This window comes from Agelaius phoeniceus, chromosome 3 (assembly GCF_051311805.1).
Source record: "Agelaius phoeniceus isolate bAgePho1 chromosome 3, bAgePho1.hap1, whole genome shotgun sequence".
Classification (NCBI taxonomy): Eukaryota; Metazoa; Chordata; class Aves; order Passeriformes; family Icteridae; genus Agelaius; species Agelaius phoeniceus.
In genome coordinates this window covers 24,992,480-25,019,336 of record NC_135267.1, presented here as the reverse complement: position 1 = coordinate 25,019,336, position 26,857 = coordinate 24,992,480, and the positions used below count along the sequence as shown (strand labels likewise).

Below are 26,857 nucleotides of genomic sequence, written 5' to 3'. Positions count from 1 at the left end.
GTGGGTCCAGAGCCTTTCAGGCACAGCCCTTGAATGGATGTGGAAGAGAATGGGGTCTTTAAATTTCAGCATCCTGAATGTTTATCTTAATGGATCTGCTCCTTGAAATCTACAGCTGCAATGGATGGAAGAGGCAAGTAGCTTCAGTGTTGAAAAAAAGCATGGTGAGCTTTCCAGGAAAACATAGCAGGTTTATTCAAAACAATCAGATTAGAACAGCATTAAACAACCCAAACATGTTGATGTCAAAATTCCCAGTAATCTTAGAAAAATAATGATATTTTCACCCTTGTTTAAAAGCAATCATTTCTTGATAAAGCATCAGCAATGTACATTTAGCATTTAATATGATTTCATACTTACTAGTCTGTCTCTTACAAATATTTTTTTTAAGCACAGCCTTCCCATAGAAGAGATACAATCACAGTTATCATAAAGCCAGGTTATGCTGTAAAAAGCCCCATTACCTGACTATTTCCAAAGGGTACCAAAAGTGCTGCAGCACTCAATGTCTGTATCTGACATTTTCTTGGAATGTTGCTGATGCAGAGTAACAGGCAGCAGTCCTGTGCTTTGTTCTTTGGAAGAGGTTTAAAAGTGAGCATATTTATATGAAGTACAGTCACAGATTGTGTTCTCACTCTAGATACAGTCCCCAAACTGGTCATATTTAAGAGTGAAGAATACTCAATTTGTTAAAATTGGTCAAAATCAAGTCAAGCTTTCATTGCATCCTTTATTAATGAAAAATAAAAGTGTGATATTTCTTTTTCAGTAGTAAAAGAAAAACTTTTAAAAATTGCATATTAAATAGACTTCATGATTTTAATGGCACTGAGTTTAATCCAGCTCTTTCGGGCATTCATGTAGGTATGATAAATATGACTGGAAGCAAAATAGAGATATTAGATTGAATACCTTAACCCTGAGTGGACATCAAAGAAAGGAATATATATCTATAATAAATCTATTTCTAGAATCTTGTTTATGTCTGGGTTCAGGTTCTTAACTCACTGTCTAAAGCAGCTAAAAGAATTTGACGATTTATAATACCCCATTTCAGTCTGTCACTGTTTTATGATTGAGCAGTAAGTATTCACTGGAACTTTGCTTTTGAGACCTCAGTTTCAGGTACCTGCTGATTCTGACCAAGAAAAGTTGTGGATTGTGCCCCCTTGCCCTGGACACAGTGCTCCAGTGGCACCACCAGGTTAAAGACAAGGCAGGGGGCTGCTGACTGCTGACATGCAGCAACCTCACTGCCCATTCATTGTAAGGTGTAACAGAAGAGAACAGGTCTCTTACAGCTTCCTCAGCATCATCTCTCCTCCTGTATTCCTCCAAACAGGAAATCAAGTGTGCAAGAATGTTACAGTCAACAATACAGAGATCAGGGTGAGACTAGCTTCAATAAGACTTCCAGAAGAAAATTTTATTCGACCTTCAACTGCTGGGTAAACTCTCTTCATTCTCTGGAGGTAGCGGGAAACAACCTCAACGTCAGGTTCACCTAAAGAAACAAACACAAAACTGTTCTCTGCATATGCCAAGCTCTTAACCAAAATGTAAAAACCTGCCTACATTCCAGTTTTAGCTCAAGAATCAAATTGTTTTCTATGGTTTGCTATTCTGAATCAGCACACATCACCTGTGCTGTTTTGTAGCCAGAATTTGTGGTAGCAACTTGTATTTTACAAATGAACAAACAAACACACAAATTATTTTTGTTTTGTCTGGCTTTTTTTTGTTTGTTTCATTTTGAATTTGTTGTAATGGTATTTTCCAGTTCAGGTAGATTGAGATAGTCTCCCACCTGTTTGGGGTATAGGGCTGTAGACCTGGCAAAGCTATTGCTTATACTTTTTCAAATTTACTTTTTTTAGGAGAAGTTTTTAGTCTTGGCACTGCTTGTGTGCACACAAGCACAAGGTATTACATGGGTTTTCTACAGTGGGAGACCCTTTTCAGTCACTGCTGCCAACCATGCAATGAGCCCCTTCTGATCCAAGCTCTTAACCGTCCATCTTAAGAATAATTATGGTTTTACCCTTCTGTTTTACTGAAAGACCTTACAGGTTGTTGCCTTTCCCTATTCCTAATGATCTTTCTCAGTCTCATGAGTAGGACTGATGTTTTAAATTAAATTTTGCTGAACTTGATTTAAAACACCAGTTGTATCTGTGAGAATCCGCTTTAAATTTAAACACATGTAGAAACAAAAAATACGTAACAAAGATCCAGAAGGAAAATTTTGAGGTAAAAGCATGCTTTCACCATGCACAAGCAGAACATAAAAAATTACAGTTCTGCAAAAATGTAGATGGGCTCCTACAAGACATTTTTTTAAAAATACAGCACTACACCCCTTTTGTGTTTTCAGGAATAATGGATTTTAATCTCAAATTTTTTCAAGTTTCCCTTCATCTTAAAGGATGGACGATACCAATTGTACAAACACAGACATTCTAACACTTTGCATGCAGCTTTAGAGGACCTTAAGCCAGTGTTATAAAACACCTCTCTCCCACCTCTGTGGTGTGATGTCTGCAGAGGTGCTGCTGCAGAGCTGCCTTCTGCTGCCTGCAGAGCTTCCAGGGCTCCCTGGTTTTGGCTGGGCCAAAAGTCCCTTCAAGCAGGTTGGCATCTTTCCCCTCACCTTATGTTGTTCACCTGAGCTGCATGTTGTTTAACAGTGGAAGCAATGATTCTGTCTTTCTAAATACTTCTATACAGTGGGAATTTAAGGTCTGTAGAAAATAGCACCTTTCTTTTTGATGCATTGTTCAGTAATGAGTATAAGTGCAAGGCAATGTAAGATGTACTCTGTGTGTTCTTAGCTGCTTTTCTGGTTTACCACAACCTCAGGACTGCTCTCTGAGCACTGCTGAATTGATAATGTTTCTCTTTGAAACTTTTGTGGTTTTAACTGAAAAAAGAATAGAGTTGCTGCCTACAACCAAATGTAGCAAGCCAGAGCTGTCAGGGTAGAAGCAAATTTAATCATTAAGTATAGGCAAAAAGTCTGAGGTTTATACTGTAGAAAGATCTTTTAAATTTTGTGAGTTTGCCTGCTACCCTGTTAGTGCCCATACTTACCTGGACTGTATCCCCCTTACCTTTACTGTATCCCAGATTTTTGTCTTTCAGCATGCTGTAGCCATCTCCTCCAAATAACATATAGGATGGCAGAGTCACGTTGTATATTCCATCCATCTGGAGTGGGACATAGGCTGGGACTCGGCATGCTGTGCAGAGCACTTCTAAGCTAACAACTCTGCTTCCTGGGGCTCTGGAGAGATCATAGACCACATGGATGCCTACAAAAATACACATTGGAATGCCACTTAGTGCAGGGCATGTTGAACACAGAGGGCCAGAAGCAGCATTCTCCCTCATCTTCAGCTGGATCTTTGCATTGCTTTCTGTGACCGAGAGTTGTATCATTCTGAATTGCACCAGTTAATGCCCTGTGTCCTTTGCACACTTACTCAACTTCTATGCAAGAACATTCCAGTGAAATAAGAATTGCTGGAGCACTGTCCCACCTCATTTACTTATCTGATGTCTGTTCTCATCACTACTCCACAAAAGGAAATTACTGGTCATGGGATTGGAGTACTGCAAGATAAAAATACCTTCTCTTATTTCTGTAGTCACATGCTTTCTCATTTGCCTGGCTCTTGGCTGAAATTACTTTTTTAAAGCCAGACAGCTTAATTTGGTAGCTATTCTGGATAATAGGCAGTGTCCTGAAAAAGGAAAGCCAGACCAGGGTTGTACACTGCAGTGTCTCCTCACTGTAGGAGAAGCAACATTTCTTATTGTGAGCCTGCCTTGATCAAGGCCAGGGGAGAGCCAGGCTCCCAGAGCAGCCCTGCCAAAATCCTGCAGATGAGGAAGCCACTAAGGGTCCTTCAAAGCACTGAGGCTCTTCCAATCCCGACAGTCTTCCTGCTCTGCATCTCCATCCTGAACCCTTTCCAGAGCTACTGGTTTTCTTCTTTCTCTGTGGAGAGGCAGCAAGCAGAGCTTGTTCCTGTTTTACCTCAGAGGTACCTAAGAACTGGTGAAAGTGTAAGACACTGTGTCTGTGGCGTGTGAGGGATCACATTGTCAGGGTGTATGGGATGAAAGGCTTGGAGGGAGGGAATGCATCAGCCCCTGTCCTAAAGTTCAGCTCTTCTGCTAAACTAAACAATAAAATCTGCACTGAATCACAGAAAGACCAGGAATAAACATGACTGTAACCTAATACACATCTGGATAAACATATAGATAGCTCCAATTAAAGATATGAGTAGATTTTTTATATTAACTGTTCATCCATAAAATGTTTAGAAATTCACTGGAGCAATTCCACAGCCCAGTTGGACGAACTCTAAAACTGTCATCAGTCATTAGAGAATTGCACGAAATGATTTTGATAAACTGAAATTCAGCATAGCTATGCAGTTTGGCATTTCAGGTAGGCTGCCCGTTAGGAACTAAAAACTGGAGTTTGTTGTAGCTGTTTCTGTGCTACAGCTATACTAATTTCTATTTTCCCCAGGTTAATTGCAGTGTTAAACTGATGTCATTACAGGTTTGGGAAGCTCAGGAGCACTGTCTCTGCTGAAGGGAGCAGCGATGGGCTGTGTGCTGCTGTGGCTCAATTAAACACACATGGGATAAAGAGTGGCTGCTGGTTGGCATGTGGGAGGCACAGGGTGAGGATGTATGGCCAGCTTGACATTCCATTCTTAAAACAAGCCTTTCCAGATGTAAAAAGGCCAACAGGAGGGATAGCTGTTTTGGAAAACTGAGAAGAGGAAAGAAGAAAATATACCTCCAACCTGCAGCAGCTCTCCACTTCCTTTTCCATATCTCCTCACACTGTGCTCAAAAGCTTCTTTCAGTGTGGAGCCTTTTAATGTCACCATATCAAAACGACCTCCAAATGGCAGAACAGACAGCAAATCTTCCACAGTAATGCTACCTGGGGGAAAGAGACTTTGTTCACTTCTTTGTTTGGGTTTTTTAGTTATTGTTGGTGTATGTGTTCGTGTGTGCATGTGTTTCTTTTTCCTGTTGTTTACAGAATTATTTTAGGATTGTTTAACATCAAGTTTTTGACAAGCAACATGGTAAATACAGTTTAAGAAAATGAGGGCTTGGAGGAGTGAGATTCACATATTTTTTGCAGGTTCCAAAAGAACCTGTATCTTTTATTGTCCAGCAAGTATCAAGACCAATAAATCAGAGTTTGGTGTAACTGCATGTATTGCTATTAGAACAGAGCTACTAAAATACATGACAAAGCACCAATCTAAGATGATACACAGCTATTCATACTACATCAGGCACTTTTTCCAGTTAAGATTTATTCACATAGTCCTACAGAAAGATTTAGCTGAACTGAGAAAGCTGTTTATTTTCACATTGCGTTTATGTGGTATCAGGAAAATAAAAACTAAAACCTTAGCATTCAGAAACCCCAGAATTTACTTACTCTACAGCAGACCACAGAAGGCTCACAGCGACCATACCAGATGACCCTGTACAGCAGGAGACCTTCCTTTGTTCCAAGGCAGCAAGGAGAGAGGGAAATTGTAAAAAGCATTGTGTACAAACAATGCTAGAGACTTCTGTCAATGTCAGCCTGAGTGCAGCTGTGCTCAAATGATGGACAACCATTTGAGAAAGTTTGAAATCACACCTAACACTGTGCAAACCCCATCAGAATAAGCCCACACCTATGGCTGTGTTCAGGCTGACATAACTTGATTCCTTCTGTCTGATGAAGTTGCCATTCAGCTGGTAATTTTACCTACCATTAGTGCTCTGCTCATCAATGGGTGACCGTATCCCACCTCCGTTCAGGATGCACATCGAAACGTGGTTCCATGAATTCTTATCCGGACGCCTGACATTCTCATAAAGCTACCAAAGGAAAATGTTTAAACAGATTTTATCCTCACTTACTATAGCCTCTGGAAATTTACACCAAGTACAATCTGAGATTGAAAAAGCACAGAAAGGTTTTTGACTTTTTCTCATTATCTTCAGCCCTGTTGTAAAATACTTAGTTGCTAAAAAAACCCAAGTAACTATTTTGCTTTTTAAAATTCTTAACATGAAAAATATTTGCCCTTTACTGTAATGAACTCTCAGGCTCTGCCCTGAGAGTTCATTAAGGTAATTGTGTGTCTATGTCTGTGTGTCTATGGCATGGTCAAAGCAGGCCAGCTGAACAAAGGAAAAGTGATTTTTTTATTTTAGTGACTGTGATAAAGACAAATGATTCAAGCATATTTGGGGAACTGAGAAGTGAAGAGGACCTTAAATACTGTTGTTCATTAAAATCTCTTAGGGAAAGCATAAATTAATCATTTTGTCAGAAATTAAGTTTTTTCAGCTTCTCTGTGGTTGATTTTTAGTATTTGGAATGGTCTTGGGTAACTAGAAAGGTGTAGAACAGAGGAAGAACAGGAGTACTAGGTCAGAAAGTCTACTCTGCACAGCAATGGGTCCCCAGCAGTTAAGTGGCGAGGCTCTGACAAAATGCAAGGACAGGATAATATTTGCTTGTGACATCCTTAATAGTAAAGAAAATGGAGACCAGATATTTGCCCAGTTACATCAGGATGATAAGTCTCCAGTGTTAATCCTCAGAAATAACTGAGTAGAATGGGGAAAGGCTGAAATGACCTAGGATAATAGAAAGGATGGACTGCTTTCCATGCAGGAGTGACTATGGCCATAACTCTTCAGTTTTACAGAGAGAAGTACAGGAAGTACATGACAGAAGCCTATGAAATGAAGAAGGGCATGTGGAAGCTGGATAGGAATTTGTGTCTTTTCTCATTTCAAGAATGATAAAAAACCTAAAAGATTTCAGAGAGGGGTGACAAGGATGGCCAAAGACACACAAAACTTCTGATTGTAGAATGATAATGTAGACTTGGACTGTCTGACCTGGTAAAGAGATCATGGAAGGAAGTATTCTTGAAGGCTATAAAATCATGAGTGGTGTGATGGTGGATAGGAAGCAAGTTCCAGAGCAAGGACCTCTTGACCCCGGCAGTTATGCAGGCAGTGGGCAGCAGCAAGCTAGGCACTGACAAGAGCAAGGTCTCTGCAGGATGTGCAGGTCCACAGTGGAACACCCTACACCAGCTGCTGGGCAGGCTGGAGGCAGGCAAAGGGCAGTGGAGCCACTCTGCAGGAGCTAATCCCCACTGTCTCCCTACCCTTTTCCCTCCCCCTCTCCCTGTTGTTGTTTCTTGCTCTCCTCACATGTTCCAGTTGAGCCAGTAAATGTCAAGAGACCTCTTCTGCCTTGGGAATGCCTGAGCTGCAAGCTGGTGGGGGACACAGCAGATCTGAGCACAGCAGCTCCACAGGCTTGTCCAGGAGTATGCTCCTCCCCTATCATCCCCACTCTGTCATTCTTGGAGACAAAACTTTGGGATGAATGATCCTGTCATGTGTTCCAGGTGGATCACTTCTCTGAAGTGTTTGTGACCTCTGGCTTGGAGCTGTGTAAATGCTTTGTGCCTTCAGCTTAGTCATCAAAGTCATGTCCTGAGGCCAGATCCATGCTTAGGTTTGTAACTCTTAATCGAAGGATTGCAACTTCCCAGCCCTGAGCTGAGGCAGCTTAAAAGAGGGGCTCACACAGTGCTGTTACCAATTTCACAGTCTTTTCACCTCTGAGTCCCTTTAAAGTTCTTTGTAAAATGCCATCTAGGCCTGTCAACCTTTCTATTCTCAGATTTTGGGTTACTGCTTGAGATGCATCACTGAACTAAATGGATCTCTGTTTTGACCCAGCACAAACATTCAATCAGTCTTTTGCAATTCTCAATCTCTCCATTTCTCAGGACAACTGTAAATATTAAAGCTTGTGGAACAGGCAGATCTATTTTTTACCTTTATACCTCTGACCACATGTCAGCAGACAGGAAAGCAAGTACAGAACCGGCAAGGCAACATGAAGAGAAATCTATGTATCTGCTGATGACTGCACGTGATTGTCTAGGGACATTGATTGAACTAAAATAGAATTTGATCCCCTAAGAAAAAATGTATTGCAAGAAAATCTACAGACTTCTGAAAGATTACAGGGTTACTTTCTTTAAGCTTGAAAAGTGCCAAAGCGTTTGTTCACATTTTTGCAAATAAAGATATTAAAAATTCTAGCAGAAGGAAAAAAAAAGAATGATGCTCCAATTCTAGGAAAACTGTATGCAGAATTCCCAAACATTAGTCTGATTTGAAAATCAGCTCATGAACTAGAGAATTATTTTGAGAACTACAATAAGAGCAATACCATGGACTAGATAAATAGCTTTGGGGACATATCTAAGTCAAAAGTCATGGTTATTAACTGTCCCTTAACTTTCCCTTTATGGGTAAGTTAGTTTTCTGGAAACATTACATTAGTGAATGTTTTTCCCTGAAACACTTAAATGAAATGATGTTGCTGCAGGGCAGTAAAACAGTCAAACTCAGGAAGTTTAAAAACTGGAAGCGACCTCTTGTAAAAAGACTTTTCTGGAGTTATGTGACTGTTAAAGCTCAGTAGTGCCTGCCAGAACACAGCAGGGGCTGGTGGCTCCTCCTGGGCTGGGGTGTCCTGTGCCCAGCTGGGTTCATGGCCTTTCCCACCCCCTCCTTGCTTCAGCTGGCACCTTTTGGGCTCTTCAGGGGGACAATTCTTGTCAGCAGCTTGACAGAAAATGACTCAGATTTATTTTCTGTGCCAGTGCACTGAAGTGACAGCAAAGCCCAGTGAGTAATGAGAGGACAGAGGATGAGTGCTGTGAGCAGGGGCCAGTAGCAGGAGAGGGGCAGGGGAGCTGAGCTCTCCTCCTTGCTGGGCTCTTAGATCAGACTGCCATGTCCCTTGAAAGTGCAGCCTCAAAGCCATCTGTGGAAAAGCTGTTCTCTCTGTGAGGCTGTGCACAAAGAATAAACTGCTGCTTACTCTGTGCAGCAGCATTCCTTACAGCCTCGCTTCTGCCAGCTCTTTCTAGGGACACGCTGGATATTGCACAGTAGAAAAGCAGGCACAGAGCCCAGGTGCTGATTGTTTGGATCTGGATAGCTCTGCAGTAACCCTCAGATGTAATTGCCACCTGTAGTGGGGAAAACACCTTACCACAGCATCACAAAGCAAATTGCCCATGTTACATTCTTGGAAACGGCATGCTTGGCTTGTACCATTCAGGTAAACACTAGTTTTTCCAATCTCTTCAGAATAATTCCCCAGGTTTTCTCTCCATTTTTCCACTTCTTCCTTAATGTGCTCATCTGTAAAGTAATATAAAAGTGTAAAATAAGCATCATACATATCTTGTATTAATGATGTTTCAGTGAATATAAAGTTAGGAAAAGAAAAGGTTCAAGATTCTAAAAGGTGGCACTTTCCCTAAAAACTTCTCAAACAACATGGCAAGAATATTCACTTCAAAAAAAGCCTGTAAGGGGAGAAGGCAGGACAGGACAATCAAGGGAATAATCCAGTCCTTTGCCACAACAAGGTTACCTCCTCTGTACTTTTGCCCAGTCCTGTTCTAACCACAGACTGATGGGTTTCTAGTACCTACCTTGACAGGTGACAGAATTTTAAAAATACATGTGAGATTGGTTTGATTTGATGCAATTTTTTTTTTCTGTTTGTAATTTCCTCCTTTTAATGTTGTGCTAACAGGAAAAATAGCTCAAATATCAATGTCAGGGAATAAACAATTTATAGAAATTAATTCTTTATGCACATCTGTCTCTTAGGTGAAAATTTAATTATTTCAGAAAGAAACCAAAGATACTTATATATGCAGACAGATGTTACAACTATTTTATATCAGCTACTAGTTTTTAATCAATTTGCTCACACCTGTCAGCAAGAACATCTATGAAATTATACCATCAGTGTATCTGAATTTTAAGTTTTACTGACTTCAGAGGGAGAACGTAAAGTTTCATTACATCATCTCACTACATTATTAGGTCACTGAGAATAACACATTCAATATGTATTAACAAATAATTTTTAAACTATTTGTTTTACAAATACTCAGGTAGAACATAGAAAGTCTGATAAAACCTCAGAACTTCATACAGCAAACACTGGAGAAGAAATAGGTTAGAAAATCAGGGTAATTGCAGAGCTGACAAAAAACCAGTTAACAAAGCACAGATGGAGTTGCAAACAAAAAGTGACAGAGAGATTCTCCTCCTCTCACTTCTTTAAATGTTTCAGAGTTAAAACTGCATACAAGAACTCATGGGTTTGTATGCAGTTTTGTATTGTATTTGCACTTTGGCAGAGCACTTGGCAGGGTAGTTCAAGTTTTTCCTGGAACATTTCCACTTTCCATATTGCTCTAAACTCTGCTCTGAAGAACCCAGCCTGTGCAAAACTGTAAATTAGTCCTCATAATCTTTTAAATCACAATTACAGGACTAGCTAAAACAGGTCCTACAAAGTGGTAAGGTATTGTATCACCTGAACTCTTACAAAAGGACTTTCAGGGATTTTAAATAGATAAAAACACACTCTGAATGCATGCATATTCAACTGTTACACAGGCTGAACCCTTCACAGAAGAGAATGGGCAAGCTCAGAAAGAAAGCTGAATTCTTATTCAGACATTGTATTTAACATGACAAGACTTGAATTGTAGCAGAGTGCTGCAGGCAAACTCCAATGCCTAGTTCACATACCTTCAGGAAAGCTGCTGTCCAGCAGAATGGGGTTTCCAACTGCTTCAACTACATTTCCTTTCTTGTCAAATGTAACATTTAAGTAACCAAGATATTTTCCATAAGCGTAAGCTTGTACAACTGGCACCTTCCTGCCATCATCTGAGTCAACCATGAATGGATAGGGGCCAGCTGGCAGTTCAGTGGAGGGTGGGGTGCCTGCACAGAACAAACATGAAAAGTGGCTCTTCAGCTCATGTGACCTTCAAGGAGTTACTACAGTGACATTTCAAATGTTTCTCAGCCTTAACAAACCCAGGTAGGATAGAAACAGCCATGGCTAACAAGCAGACATTTGATTATTCAGTTATCTCATAAGAGACAATGTTGTTTTCAGGACAGGAACTCAAATAACTACCACAGTGTTTTTTGAAGTTATGACAGCACACTCTGCCATGACATCACATCACAACAGCAACAAAGCAACTTTTCATTCCAATTATTGCAATCTAAACCCCTCAGTAATGCAAACATACCATCCACTGGATCAAAAGTTTACTGTTGAGCCTTCACACTACATTATTCTGCACCAGGCAGAAAGTAAGAATTGGAGTAAAACATACATCAGACTTCTTGGTCTGAAAAAGTCTAATGCATTTTACTGCTAATAAGCAGACAGAATACCTATAAGCAGTTCTGTAAATTTGTGCATAGAGCCAGCTGATTTTTTTTTTCACTATACCAAACAGCCTCCAAAATTTCAGACAGCCTGTAAACCCTCTGCAAAACCAACCTTCATTAGCATTAAAGTTGTGTGGTCATGAATTTAAAACTCCTATCAACATGCAAAGAAAGATGACTAGAGATAGGACTTGGAAACAGATTAAGGGAAGGCACTGGCAGAAAAAAAGAGATAGCTCAGTTGGCCACAGGATTTAGAAGCCACACAAGGAAGAAAGTGGCAAAGAAAACCGGACCTGCACAGCACAGCTCTTGCCTCAAGGGTACCAGGCTTCTCTGTGTCTCCTTGACATTATCTGAGTATTGACAACATTATCTGAGTAGTATCTCTCCCTGCTGTTATTCCTGTCATTGTTTCTGCCCCACTGTCAGACCAAGGCTGGGTAGCTCCAAGAGCCATCACTCTGTGCTGTGTGACAGAGCTCATTTCCTATCCGTGTGTTGGTGAGCTCTGGGCTGCTGGCAAGGCAGGGGCGGGGAGCAGGTGCAGAGGAGGTGGATCCAGAGGAAAGCAGCCTCTTCACTTCCACTGCTCACAGAAAAACTTGTTTCCTTCCATTTACATTTGTTTACTTAATAGCAAATCCAAGGATAAGCAGCATGATAAATATTCCTGCTAGAACTCCAATACAATTCATATTCCTCTCTAATCCCTCCTTTTTCTCCAGGGAGAGGAGCTGCAACAAACTGAACCAAACTTACCACAGAACTAGATTTTCTACTTTCAGCCAGGCCAACAGAGTTGGTTCCTTGGAGTGCCACTTAACTATTTGTTTATTTAGGGAAGAATTTAAGAAATCCTGTAGCGAATGAGAACTCTCTAGGATTTATGCAAGCAAAAGTGGCTTTGGGGTTTTCTGAACTGAAAAAAGAATAAGTTTTGATTTCTTGTCCTTCTTTAGTCCTCAAATGAGCAGATAAAGAAAGATATTTCTTTAATCTTAAGAAGATTATTCTTTCTAGGCATTATTATAGTTTATATCAGCTGTGTGTAGTTAAGTGCTTGTCCAGAGTCCTACTCATTTCTTGTTTTCTAACAAAATACTTTCTGATTCTGATGCTTCCTTTCAGGATTAATTAGCACTCTGACATCTTTCCCTTGTAAGATAGATGTGTTCCTTCTGAAATGTGAAGACTATTCAGTGCATCTTACCCCAGCAACACCAGAATACATGCTCAGTCAAGGCATGAGACGCTGCTTCATTACAAATGCACAAATTCATACTGGGTGACTGAAGAACCTGTAACACTTTCCTATATCCTACCCTCTTTTAGCCAACACACTACATTTTCATAACATCAGTTCTGATGAAAACCAGAAATTTAACTGCTCTAACCCAAAACTACCACTGCTGCTTGAATCAGTTCTACAAACCAAATGCACACCTGAACAAGCCAGGACAATATTTGCCTTATAACCTGTGGATAAACTGGAGATTGGCAAATATCTTAGAGACAGGTTGGACTAGTCCAAGATGAAACCCTTACATTAAGATTTCTCTGTGGAGACATTTCCATGGGCAGTATGTCTCTAAACCTCCATGACAGAACAGGCTGAGCAGCTCATACATCTCCACTTAGACTGAGCTGGAACATTCACCCAGATTCTGCTGACACTTATTGATTACACCTCTTGATTTAAATGAGATCTTACAAGCTTAATATAAGCATGAGACATGCAGAAAGATGTTTCAAATCAGATGTTTTACTCTGCAGTGAAAGCACCTCCACAGATGTGGCTGTTTCTCTGGGAAGGCTGACTGGTGGCTTTGACTCAGCAGGGCATGGTTCACAAATGCACTCAGGATGCTCCTGAATGGGTGAGCATGTGTTTGGGATAAAAATTATATGCTCAGACCACATTCTGTCAAAAATCATGTTTAGACTAAATAGATACTTTTGGTGTATCTCCCCCAGACATTACTTTGTTTATTTTTCTCACCTTGCCAGTATTAATTATTAAGAGAGTTTTGTTTCATCAAAAGAGTAGAGCCCTTGGAAAAGGGACCAGAACTCATTCCTGGCTGAGATTTTTAATCTGAAGGCTGCAGAGTCTCCTGCAGTGTGCTCTCTCTGGCACTGTGAATCTTGGACAGCTTCAAAGGGAGGGGTGGAACAGCTTGACATAGTCTAGGCTGATCAGAGCAGCTACTCTCTAGGATGACTAGAGCTGTGCTTGCAAACTCCTGCAGATCTAGACAAGATATGAGCTCAGATATCTGAGCTCCTGCAGCACTTCACATCATGGTTCCAAATTGTGACATGTGGCACCTCTTTGGATCACACCCAAAAAGGTATTTTGACTACTGTGGCTACCACGATGAGGCACAAAATCTCTACAGGCATTGGCCAACACAGCAAACTCTCTACAGACATAGTGCACAACACAGTGCAAAAGAATATGGATTCCACTGTGTAAATCCACAAGGAATGCACACCTTGGATATGGAATCCATCCTTGTTTTTCCCATCTCAAAAATAATTCAGTAAAATTGCAGGCTGCACCCCAAGACAAGATCAAGGTCTCTGTGGCTTGTGCAGGTCAATGTTGGAAGGCCCTGCTACATACAGGCTGTGGTGGAACTTGAAGGTAGTCAGGAGGAGATGGAGCCAGCAAATATCAAAATATAATTTCTATCTTGGGGAATCCCTGAGCTGCAAACTGGTGGGAAACATGGGCAGATCTGAGTAAAGTGTCTCCACAGGCTCATCCAGTGGAGATCCCTCAACCATCCCCCTTAGTCACTCTTAGACACATGGTATTGGGATGCTCCATCCTGTTTTTTGTTCCACTTTGGCTACTTCTCTGCTGCACCCCATGCAAAGTGTTTGTGAGCTCTGACTTGTAGGTAGGTGTGTAAATGCTTTGTGCCCCCAGATTAGTCATCAAAGTTATTCCCTGAGGCCAAATTCAAGAGATATTCTGATCTGCTCAGTGTGTAACTGTGGCATGCAGTTGTTTCTTTTTAACAAGTGAGATAACAAAAGGTGAGAGTGCAGATAACAAAAAAAAGGCATGAGAAACAGAGAGGAGATGAAAAGGGAGAGGAGAGGATGATAGTGCAAACCTTTTAAGTGGTCAAATTCCTAGGGTAGGGTACATAATGTTATCCATGATAACATAGGAAACTTCTCTAGAAATTACAGAAAATTCTCATTATAGTCTCAACTAGTTACTAAAGCTTCTGTTAAATTTAAAGGATTTTAAAAATTCAATCAAACAGAACAACAAAACAGCCTCTCTTTGATTTGTGTCCTTACACTCTGGGGAAGGTAACAGCATTGGGGAAGCTGCTGATGGTAGGTGTTGCCTAAAGTAGCATTACTGCAGGAGAAAACTGATTAGCAATGTTTATCTCTAGAATGACATCTGCCTCTAGAGAAAAGAAGAATAAAGGAAAGAAGAATAAAGAAGAATAAAAGAGGTATTGAGAAAAACAGATGAAACTTGGGGAAAGTATTTTAATGTCAGACTAAGTGAAGACCTATGAATATAGAATCAGATCACAGAGAAAATCAACACCAGTAGCAGTTTTGAAGTCTTCTATGATTGATTTTTCTGGTTAAGTCACATGCATGTTTAAAAGTAGACAACCAATTTACTCTTTTATAGATGTGAGCTTAAATTATAGTATGTTTAGCAGTAATTTACAGGTATTACTACCTTTGTTCCTCTTCTCCACTTTGCATAGGTCACCTTGAACATCCACAGCATTATGGAAGCTCTCAGTGAGTTGTGGTACTTGGTGTGCACAGGTTGTTTTGAATTGGTTTCTTCCATGGAAATTATGGACATGTACCAGCTATGAACCTGGCTGGGTGCAGCCAGCAGTAAACTACATTAGTGAAAGTTCTCCAAGTTTAAAAACAAACAGTTTCAGCTTAGCTTCAGAAGCAACATTTTAGTAAGAAGTAAAATACCTGTGTAGAGAAATGTGTTTGTATGTCCTCCAATCACAACATCCACTCCTTTCACTTTTTGAGCAATATTTTTGTCCACAGTAAAACCAGAATGTCCTAGTGCAATTATTTTGTTCACTCCCATAGCAGTAAGTTTATTCACTTGCAGTTGCAATGCTTCAATTTCATCTTCAAAGGTTACATCATCCCCTTAAAAAAAGAAAATAAACAAAAAGAATTTACTTACAAAGTACCTTAATTGCTACTTTGAAATAAAGTAGCTGACATCAGATATTAGTTTGTATAATTAAAAGGACTTTGAATGGCAGTGCCTTTCAAATATCCTTAGCTGGTTCTAGCTCTTGATCTGAGCTTATGTTTTTCAGCCTCTCAAGAGCACCTGTGTGCTTAGACTAATACAACATTTCTGCAACAAGCTGGATGTACTTGCCTAGATTAAAAAAAGTTATAACTTCATAAAAAATTCAGTGGCACCAATGGTAAAAAAACTGAATTATTTTTATTATTTGTACTAGGGAAAGGAAACTGAAATGTTTGCATATAAACACTTGTATTCTATTACAAAGGTTTTTTTCTTCCCCAGCTGTATTTCTTGGAGACCATCTATCTTCTCCCAAGTTAAATCTCCCTTTTTACTGCACACTCATCTTGGTCTTTCCTTTATCCCCCCTTCCCAAGGCTTTAAACAGCAACTTCTTCAAAGTCCTCCATTAAACTCTGAATTGCCTTTTGATACAAATAATCTCACCTAATGTGAACCAGTCTGAGTAATGCCAGTACAGCACAGCACACATCTGAGCTACCATCCCGAAACAACAGCATAAGGAACGGAAAGTCTGGAAAGGGGAAACCTTTTCTGGACAAGGATGTTGGGAAACCAACAGTCTTTCTGTAAGTTTTCTGTGCCTGTTGAAATTACTCTAATGTGACAAACAGTTACATGAACTCTAGAAGAACAGGCGTTCTTATCCTGGGCACAGTGGTTTGGGTTGCACAGAAGGACTTCCTATGTAAGAGGATAATTTCCCTGACAAAGTTTTAAGAATAAAGCTTAAGGACAGGTTCAACTTTGACTTTCTGGTGAAGACAACCAAGTGACTTTTCTACCAATTCCTCCTCTACCTAATTCTTCTCCTTCCTGAAGAATTTTTTGATCAAATCATTTTGAAAAATGCCTTTAAAGTAAAAAGATTTACATTATTTCATAACAACAGGAGGAGTGAAACGAATTCACAATCCACTGCAAAATGTTTCAGGAAATGAGGAGGAAGCTGCTACAATGGAAGAGATAAAAGAGGGTTACATAAATTGGTTCAGCACCACACCCATTCAATAGTTCTGTTAGTGCCCGAGGGAATCTTTGTATTGCACATTGCAGAGTGAATTGTGCAGTGCATCCCCACATTTTCTTCCTGTGGACCTCTTCTCAGAATCAAAGAGTCAGAAGTTAATTGAGGTTGGAAGAGACCTCCAGGAGCCATGTAGTCCAAAACCCATCAAAGCAGGAACTGAAAGCCAAATGAGGATGCTCAGGGTCTAGTCTGAGCTGGCTGAAATTCCAGTCTCTCTAGGCAACATGTTTAATGGCTTAACCATGCTTACCATGACAAATTTTTTCCTTAAGTCCCCACCATAATTCCCTCTGTTACTTCTTGAGCCCATTGTTTCTTGTCCTTTCTCTTCCCCTCTGGGAAGTGTCTGTCCCTGTCTTCTCTAAAAAATCCCCTTATACCAGTGGAAGACTGCGTTTGGTTCCCTCTTAGCCTTCATCTCCAGGCTGAAGGAAGCCACTGGCTTCAGCCCCTCTTTGCACATCCTTGCATTGACAGCAGCTGGGCCTGGTGCAGAGCAGCTGGCAGAAAGGGAAGTGCAAGAACTGATCCCTGAGCACAGGCTCCTCACGTACTCCTCCCTCCACCATGGACCAGTTGCACCCTACTGGTGTGGGGACCAGTTCTGCAAAGAGAGCTGAGCTCTTGAAACAGAGAGCAGGAACAAGCCACTGACAAGCTATGCCAGCATGCAGGTGCCTTTGGGCTAACTTCTCCCATGGCCAGTAGCCAGGCAGTCCATGACAAAAAACTGTCCCCATCAGCACCAGCTCTGTTATGCCTCTATGCCATTGCAGCCTACAAATGAGCCTTCTGCATTGAAGACATGTTATTATTAGTCTTCAACCCACAGAATCATAGAATCCTTTAGGCTGGAAAATGCCTCTAAGATCATAGAGTCCAACCATTAATCCAGCACTGCCAAATCCACCGCTAAACCGTGTTCCTAAGTGCCACATCTACACCTCCAGGGATGGTGACTCCAGCACTTCCCTGGGCAGTCTGTTCCAGTGCTTGACAACCCTTTCCAAGAATAATTTTTTCCAAAAATCCAACGTAAACCTCCCCTGGAAAAGCTTTGAGGGCATTTCCTCTGTCACTCATTACTTAGAGAAGGACACTGTTCCCCACCTTGCTACACCCTTCTTCCAGACAGTTGTAGAGAAAAGGTATCAAAACAAACTGACCCAGACTCATCATGAGGGAAAGAACAAGGCCCATCCCATGCAGGTAAGCCCATCCCTCTCCCAGGACCGTCATGTCAGGACAGAGAGACACCAGAGCTCGGGTGGGTCATCCCCCTGCCAATCCACCCACCCACTGATGTCCCGTTGTCTGCCTTGCCCTCAGAAAGGGAATTCTGCCTGGGGCTGCAGGGGCTTCTTTCACCCCTTCTCCATGGCCTAGCCATGGCATTGCACACAGCTCTGCATCCTGGTCATCGGAGTATTTGATGTAGTTGAGATGAAATGGGCCAGCAGGTTTGAAAGTTTTACAGTGGGGAACTGTAAGAGCAATTACACAGTGTTCAATTCTCTAAGAAACCAGGCAAAAAGCAGCATTCTGCTTAGCACTCATCTGGGCATTTTTCAAAACAATCTGAATCAAAATTACTAATTTATTGCTCATGTCAATATTCCACTTCTCTTTCAAAGTTTTAAGCTGATTTGGCATCCTCTTCTCTTTTTAGGTGAGGTAGAGTTTCAGAAAAAACAGCCAAACTGTTACAACTGAACAAGGGAGAAGAACCGTCTGCCTGTTAAAAATATTATGCAAGATAGCCAAAATAAAGTGGAAGTGGAATAAATGCAATTTAAAATTCCACTTTTGAAAACTCTGCCAAGTTGATAGTTTAAGTAAATATTTTGCTGCCTGTAAGGTTACTACAGAGTAAGTAGGTTTGTATTTACACATTATACAAAAATACAGTGGACCAAACAACATTACAGAACTAAAGCAAGTGGGCTGGAACCATCAAATATTAGAAAGTAAATACACAGGTAACTGTGTCTGTGTGCCAAGTTATGAGCTACTCTTTCAGGACATGGAAAAACCTGCTGGGCACTCAGCTGAGATAGCTGTACATAGCAAAACAGAGAACTCCAGAAAAACTGCCAATTGGCTGTAATCTATAAATGTGTTTCCTATCCCTATGGTTTCCAAACAGTGGCATTAACAGTACCTTCAGCAGAGATTAGTTGGTCCCTCCCAGTGCAAACACTGAGATTTAAGGACTTTATATTCTGTTCAAGTCTTTTGATAACCTTTTTTTTAAGCAGGTTATGAAAAGTACAAGTTGTAATTTCATAGCTGGGTGGAAGTTATGGAGATTTAACAATAGAAGAAATCACACTCACAAAATACTTCCACAGAAGGCAGTAATGTAGGAATTCATGTTTCAGCATTCTCAAGCTTCCTGTTTGCCTTGAGAATGTCCTAAGAGTGTAAGCATGCCAAAGCACACAGAGGCAGAGAAAACGGAATCATCTGGAAGAAATGTGTAGAGATAAGCAAGGTGCTGAATTTAAAATTAGCAAGGTCCCTTATCAGTTGAATATAAGGAATTAGATTGATAATTATTTAGCCACCGACCCATGTCTGCCATGATTTTACCAGTCTGAAGGATTGCTAGGTCATGGCAAGATACAGACACCGAGGTGTATTAACATGTCCTGAATTCACATTTTCAAAGCTTCTAAATGTTCCTCCACACACCAAAAAGGCAAAGCAGAAAACTAGAAAAACTCTGATCACTATAAATGTTGCTGTTAAAACTTCCTCTGCCTTTTGCTCAGTTACACTGTGGGATATACTTCCTTAGGGATGCTTCAGCTCCATCTATGGAGCTAATAGGACTTCCCTTTTACCACTGCTTTTTTATCTAGCTGTGGTCTCTTCCAGTATCTCAGCATACTGAGGCATTCGTTATGATGTCTGAATGTTATTGGAAATTTATACAAATGCTTCATAGAATCATTCCAGCACTATCTGGATTTTCACCTAGTGTATTTATTTGCAAGATGGTTACTTTGATGATCTCACTGCCCTAACACAGGTGTTTGGAAGAAGAGCAGCAGCAGATTTTATTATTCCCTAACAGAGGACAGTATTGGCTGTCATTATTCAAACCTAGCACGACATCTGATGACATCCACCCTGATGCCCTCAGGCACAGGTAAAATTCTATTGCCTTCACAAAAAACAGATTAGTTTTCTGGTTTTGTTGGGGGACAAAAAGACAGGAACCCAAAACCACGTCACTAAAAAATAGAAGTGAGATCAGTAAGTCTATTCAGACCTCAGATGTCTATTTCTTGACAGGTTAAACATACAGCATTGGAATTAAAAATCACAGAAGGAAGAGTTTTATATTCTAATACTTCCTCAAAGTATTAGAATATATTAGAATATAATATTCCTTTTTTTTCAGGAAAACAATGCACTATTTCTGTATTACTAAGCAATAGAAAGAGAAATAATTATATGAAATAATAATATGAAGTCCCTTTTCAACGTGAAAGTGTTTCAAAGCAGTGCTAAGAGTATCCCTAACAGCAAAACCTAGGGAAGAAACTCTTTGTTACATGTAGGCTGAACTCTGAGCAGGCAGTGACTCATATCTCCTACAGCTGATTTAAATGTGTTTCTCATTCCAGTAGACCATTTTATTTTAGCAAAAAAACCAAACCCAAACAAAACCCTCATCAAACCAAACCCCCTGAAAAGCTGGAAAAAATAGTCAGAAATTGAGAAGTCTTCTTCCTCATCAATTCTAATTTTACTCATGAATGAAGCAATTGTGGTAAAAGCTGGATGGGTGTTCCTTCTGTAGTCAAATTTCTGCAAATATTTTGAGAGGCTAAAAACATCTTGGGCAAATTTTACTTCAAAAACAAGTAGGAACTTCTTCTTGTTTTTAGGCATGGAGGCATCCAAGAACAAAATTTCAACACACAGAGAAATGTCACACTTCATGCTAGAGACTAGTTGTATTAATGTTTTAGCTTTTGTTTAAATGGATAAATAACTGTAAAATATCATGGAATATAACTTTAAAAACCCAAGCAAGAATAAAAATCCCAACAACCCCTGAGCTCTTCTGCAATCTCAATGACTTTCTGATATTCACAGATACAGTCCAGGTCTGTATAAAAGAGGGTTTTAATGCTAGCAAGTCTTTTTAAAGGCAAAGTTGAGTAATACAAGTAGATACTGATAAAACAACAGACTTCCTACTTTTCTGCTGCAAACATTCATCTTTGGATTTAAAAAAAGTAGGCAAATAGCAAAATAGTAACAAAGGACAAAAACTTACATACTAAAGAAAACATACCTGGCTGGGAAAGAAAAGAAGTTTCCTTTGTAGTGTAGCCAACAATTCCAACTGACTCTGAGTCAAAATGAACTATTTTAAAAGGATGAACATATTTCATCATTTCGTTTCCTAATGGAGTTTTCCCTTTAATATTTGCACTCAGGACTGTAAAATTTGCATTTTTAAGAAGAGGATCCACTAATCCACTCACACCTTCATCAAACTCATGGTTACCCAAAGCCTGCAAAAAGCAAGAAGAAAATATGAGACCCTACCTCAAATATTCGGTGTAAATTGTCTCATAATTATTTACATGGTATGTTTGAGAAAACAAAGTCTATGTTCTATGAAAGAAAACCCAAACTTTTCTAAAACAACACATTCCTGTTTCTCATGAACACAGAAGGGGTTGGGTTATTTTTATTTTTCCTTTTAGATGTAGGTTTTTGTTTTTCAGACTCTCTTACATGGATTCAGATATGAAATACAGATCATGTGATACAGATTTCAAAATCCAAAACCCATCTGTTTGTGACAGTGTATCAGATCAAAACCCATTCATTTTACATCCTGTAGCTCTAAAAAAAAGGATTAACAATAACCACAAAGGAAAACATATATTTTGTGTATGGAAAATATGTTGTTTAAATACTGAAGAAAACAAATATTGTCATTGATATTTAGCACGGTCTTTAAATAAAATTGCATTTTAGAAGCTTTGTTCTTGGACTACAGTTTTTAAAACATACTTACGTTGCACTTAGTAAAGGTTCTTCTGTGCTTTACCATGCAACAAGAAAATATCATTTCCTATCCTCCATCAATATCATTACTTGCCTGTGGAAGATGCAATGTTTATCAGTCAGGGAGAGTCCCCAGAGCCAACTCACAGTGGATGTGTGTGCACACAGGTGGGTGGGCACTTAACATGTGAAATGTTGAGACTGCCACACAAAACGAGCAGTCCTGTTTATTTATTAGCAAGGCAATACCACCCAGATGAGAATGTTTGGTTTGGAAAGGGACTTACCTCGCGGAAAATTTCCCCTATCTGCCCCTTTTTCATACTCAGCCTCATTTGCCACATGCCCATGCCTGCAAGTTTGGTGATAAGCCAGCAAAACCTCTACAGATGGCATTTTGCAGAAGCACAATACATGCAAGGACTTTGTAGCATATTTAGGTGTTAGGCAAGGAAAAGATGTAGCCACAGAAACACTATAATTGTGTAACCTGGTAAATAATAAATCTATATGAGGTTTCAGGTTGCAGCTGGAGCAAAGCACATAAGAGGTACCAAAGCCAACGGGCCAACTCTTCCAGGCAAAAGTGTTCCAAAATTTCATTCTGAAATTAAGTGGGTAAAGCTGCATTCATCATCTCAGAAGGCTTATGTACCATTCTGTTCTACTTAAACAGCCCACACACGCAGCTGTGCTTGCCCCAGTTTTTATTCTGGAATTGGCTGTATGAACCCTGATCACGTTCCAAACCAAGGAGCACCTTAAGCCACCACAGGTCTGGGAGCTCAGTATTTCAGTCAATTGGTTGGCAGTGTTTTTCTTTTGGGATAGACAAAGATTCCTGGCTCCTTTTATCCTCACAGGCAGTTAGTCAACGGCTCGGTGGAAATTTTAAGATATCAGCAGTAACGTGCATTGGAAATCAGCTGTCCCTGCTGACACTGGTGAGAACACTGCTCACACCCCTGGGAAGGAGCCAAATTGTTTGTGTGCTGCTGCAGCACTTTTCCAAAAGAACCAAGAACTATCTTTAAAAAAATCCTGACTTGGGAAAACACAGTGCACTCCAATTATGTTCCATTTCTAACTGTATTCTAATTGCAATCTAATTTGCCGTAAAAAAAAATACTAATAAAGAGAGAAAAAGAAATACATTAATCTTCGTGCTGTCTGGATGTTCTGAAAAGATATCTATGGACAGGTAGAGTGTGTTGGAATGGCTAGTGCACATCCCTTTGTTCCTCATAAATATGCGATTAAACCCCAACAAAAAAAAAAAGGTTGCAAATGAATTAAGAAGTTGAATGGGCTATAACTGCCACCAGCTTGCTGAGGAAAAAACCCCAAAATCCTAACTGAACCAACCAGTTAAGAAAGATTGTTTCTCTTGGCTTTGTTTTCTTGCATTTGGATTATTTCATGTCCATTAGGAGACTAGCTTTAATCAAAACTTTTCCCGTGGTGCGGGTGGTTACTAAGTTGTTAATGAGAAATCACTGGTGGCTAAAAATACAGTTTTACTTTTGATGCTACTCCTTCTCTGATGAGGAAGATGTGGACAATTTTGGGTTGCTATACTCTACCTAACTGCCCTTACACTCAGAGCTCCTGGAACTCTGCACCTGTGCAATATCCCTTAACCAAATCTGAATCTTTTGGCCAGCATAAGTGCAAGTCACAAGGGGGAATAAACAGAAATATTCAGGCACACAACATGTGATTAATATAATCCTGTTTTTCACAAGTAGCAAGTCTAAAAATATTTCAAAAATCAGGATACAAATTAACAGAAAGATGAAACTTAAAAGTAAAGCTAGAAGACTTGTATCACCTTTCCAATTACTGCCTTTCAGGAATTTATATTGGATTTTAGTCTTAATTACACCAGAAAAAAAGGCTGGTGTCATGAAATTTTTTGGGAGAAAATTAAACAGGAGAAAACAGTTTGGAGGTGATAACAGGTATAAATGAGAAAAAGGTAAACTTAAAAAAGGAAATTTCTTCTATTTGTGGAGAAAAGCTCTAATGCTTCTAGGCTGTCCCAAATCCTCCTATGGCTCCTGCCCGCATCCTGTAACAACTTTAATGACTCATGCTCCCTCCTTCACGCTGTTTGTAATCCTACTCCTGTAGGCCATTTCTAAACGTTCAGTAATCCCCACCCCTACTGTCAGGGATGTGGCTTCCCAAATTCTGCTTAAAGAAACACTATCTCACCCTTCTCAGTGCGGCTCTTGCCCTGCTCCCTGTGCCCCCACCCAGCCACCATCCCCACTGCACGGCCCCGCACGGTCCACAGACAGAATAGAAACAGATGCTGCAGCACTGCCCGACACTGGGCATCTCTCCCTCAGGGTCTTTGGCAGCAGAGAAAGACTGAGAAGCTACAGAACGTTTAACAGCTATCCTGTCACCTTCTATTCCAATTGTAATAAGCAGCACCTCCACAGAAGACAAGTGGTTGGCTACTTCGCCTAAGGCATTCACATCTGGCACAAGCCTCTGGATATCTGGTATGGGGTTGGTTTATTTTTTAAAGCTTATTCTGATGAAAAAGCTCATGGTATCTCCAAACCAGATTGTTTCTACATAACTTTTCTAAAACTGAACAGTTCTTCAACACTGCCTGAAAAAAATTCTTCTTGTGATATAATCAGGAACTGTACAGGCTCGCAGGCTGCCCATGAACCAGTTATACCAGCAAGCACAAGACTGAAAAATGACAGACAGCAGAAAGCTTTATGAAGAAAGTAGGAAAAACCACCTCAAGCTATTTCTTGCACTGCAGAGCCCCAAGGTGCTCTCCAGCTCTCAGTGAGGATGAGTCCTGAATGTACACACTCTCCATCACCATTGGGAGGAAAGACCCTGTTAATGTTTCACAATTTAAAAAACGTTCACTAGGGTACATGAACAGGGAGCAGTACCCCTCACAGACCTGTCTGTCTGGTGCTTAGCCTAAGAAAGTGCACTGGGGCATGACTTTCCCTTCCACAGCTGTCCTGAAGCAGAGGGAATACACAGATGAAGCCATTTTCTCCTGGAAAGGACAGCACCGTCCTTTCCAGACAAAGCAAAAAAGATGAAGACAGAGAATGTGATATGCCCAGAAGATTTTCCCCTCAAGCTGACAGATGGGATGAAATAAAGTTCTAGTCACTCTCACAACAGCAGTCATGCTCAAACATGACTTTAATCTCTCTCCTTTCCAGGATTGTACACAAGCAAAATAAGCCACTGCCCTGTGACAAAAGATTTAAGGACATGGAGTGACATCCCCCAACCTCAGCCACAAATTCTGCCTTCTTCTCAGCACTTGCATGACCAAAAGAGGCAGAGTAAAGGTGCACGGTTAGCACAGCCTCAGAGACCTTCCTCACTAGGCGCTGTTGTAGGCTCTGGGCTGCTTGTACGCAGCCCCTTATATACCCTGTCATGACCACAGCTCTGAGGGCACTGGACACAACCGAGGTGGGACTGATGAAAATTAAAAACCTCCACCCTTTGAAATAGCACTGCCAACCTGTGCCACCTGTGCCCTCCCGCAGGACCGAAGCAGGACAGGCTGCGGGCTCAGGCAGAGTTAACTCCCTTGTCTCAGACCAGACTCTTCACCTGGCTCTTGCTGGGTCATTTCCATGGCTTGCCAACCCCTCTCCAACAGAGCCCGTCCAGCCCCTTGCCCGCATCTGCCAAGGAGAGAGTTCCATTGCATCACTCTGGGTAGCCTTGCCAGCATCTCCCGGTCTCTGGTTGCCCGCGGGGCTGCCAGCTCACGGCTTAATTCGGCCGGGAACCCATTACCCATTACCAAATCACTTCCCTTGTCCTCGCCTGCCTCCCACCTGCCTTCGGTCACGATTTTAGCATTACCTACAGCCTTTTCTGATGCAACTTTACGCACCGGAGGAGGCGGCAATGCGAAAAACCGGCATCGGGCGAGGAAAGGCAGGAATAGACCCAGCACCCAAGGGGAGAGAGGGAGGGGAAGACCCCACCGCGCCTCTCGCCGTCCCCCGGCCCGCTTTACCATGGCATCGTAGCGCAGGAGGTTCATGAAGTGGACCGCCTCCCGGCCCTTGAAGCGGGAGAACCACACGGTGCCCTGGTACTGGTCCCCGGCGTCCAGCAGCAGCACGTTGCGGTGCGCGGCCCGCTCCGCCGCCACCCGCGCCGCTCTCCGCGCCACGCCGCCGAAGCATCCCGGGGCTCCGGCCGCGCAGCGCCGCGGGCCCTCGCCCTGCGCCTCCACCCGCCCGTGCACGTCGTTGGTGTGCAGCAGGGTCAGCCGCAGCTCCGCCGCCGCCGCCGCCGTGCACAGGCACAGGCACAGCCAGAGACACGGCCCCGCCATCCCGCGGGGGCTCTGCCGCTCCGCGCACGGGCTGGCTGCGGCCGGGAGCAGGGCTGGGCAGCGGCGCGGCTCTGGGGCGGGGAGCGGGCGAGCCTCCCGAGACACCGCGCAGGCTGCGCGCCGCCCCGGGCAGCCTCCGGCGCGACCGCCCCGCCGCCAGGCACGGGCTGCCCGCCCGCCGCAGGTGCGCCGCGGCCGCCCGCGCTGCCCGCTGTGCCTCTCGCTGCTCTCTCGCTGTCCGCCCGTCCTCGGGGCTCTCCGAGCTCCAGGCGATGTCCCGCGCCCGCGCACGTCCCAGTCCCCGCTGTCCCACCGATGTCCTTGACCCGAAGATAGCTGCTGTCGGGTTGGAGAAGGGCTTTCAGCCGGCTGCTGGAGGTCAAACGGGATGCAAATCCAGCCAGCAGGGAAAGGACAAACTCCAGTGCTCACAGGAAGCCTTGGTGAATGTTTAGTACGCTGAAAGGAGTTTCCAAGCCTTCACATGGAAATGTTTGCCTCTCTCCTCCTCTTTCTCCAATGATGCTGAAAATAAAGACTGCTATTTCAGCCATAAAAAGAGTTACACTACTTTAAGAGTTGATTTAATTATAGCTCTAGTGGTTTTAGTGTAGACTCATGAATTGCTTTCAAGATTTTCCTTCCGTGGCTAAATGGAAAGCTCTTAGTTGTGGTTTGGCAAATGCACGGGAAAATCTGCCAATGCCTTAAATAAACAGCTTGTTAGGGGTACAGCATGGGGTGACCATCTCTTGGGAAAATCAGA

General features: G+C 41.8%; 1 protein-coding gene across 1 annotated transcript; it reads right to left on the bottom strand.

Annotated features, from left to right (window-relative positions):
- Nucleotides 1-170: 170 nt before the first annotated feature.
- NT5E (5'-nucleotidase ecto) lies at nucleotides 171-26,857 on the bottom strand. Its single transcript, XM_077174896.1, has 9 exons — nucleotides 25,768-26,857; nucleotides 21,013-21,235; nucleotides 15,349-15,537; nucleotides 10,708-10,905; nucleotides 9,143-9,294; nucleotides 5,811-5,919; nucleotides 4,826-4,975; nucleotides 3,117-3,317; nucleotides 171-1,510 (listed from the first exon to the last, which is right to left on the bottom strand). The coding sequence occupies exons 1-9, from the start codon at nucleotides 26,089-26,091 to the stop codon at nucleotides 1,353-1,355; spliced, it is 1,704 nt and encodes a 567-aa protein (XP_077031011.1). The 5' UTR covers nucleotides 26,092-26,857; the 3' UTR covers nucleotides 171-1,352.

Excerpts from the sequence above, each read along its gene's own strand:
- NT5E (XM_077174896.1), bottom strand. The coding sequence starts at position 26,091 with ATGGCGGGGCCGTGTCTCTGGCTGTGCCTGTGCCTGTGCACGGCGGCG. Across the intron at positions 4,976-5,810 it reads TGATGAGCAGAGCACTAATG|GTAGCATTACTGTGGAAGAT; the intron begins GTAGGTAAAATT and ends TCTTTCCCCCAG. Across the intron at positions 3,318-4,825 it reads AGAGCTGCTGCAGGTTGGAG|GCATCCATGTGGTCTATGAT; the intron begins GTATATTTTCTT and ends GTATTTTTGTAG.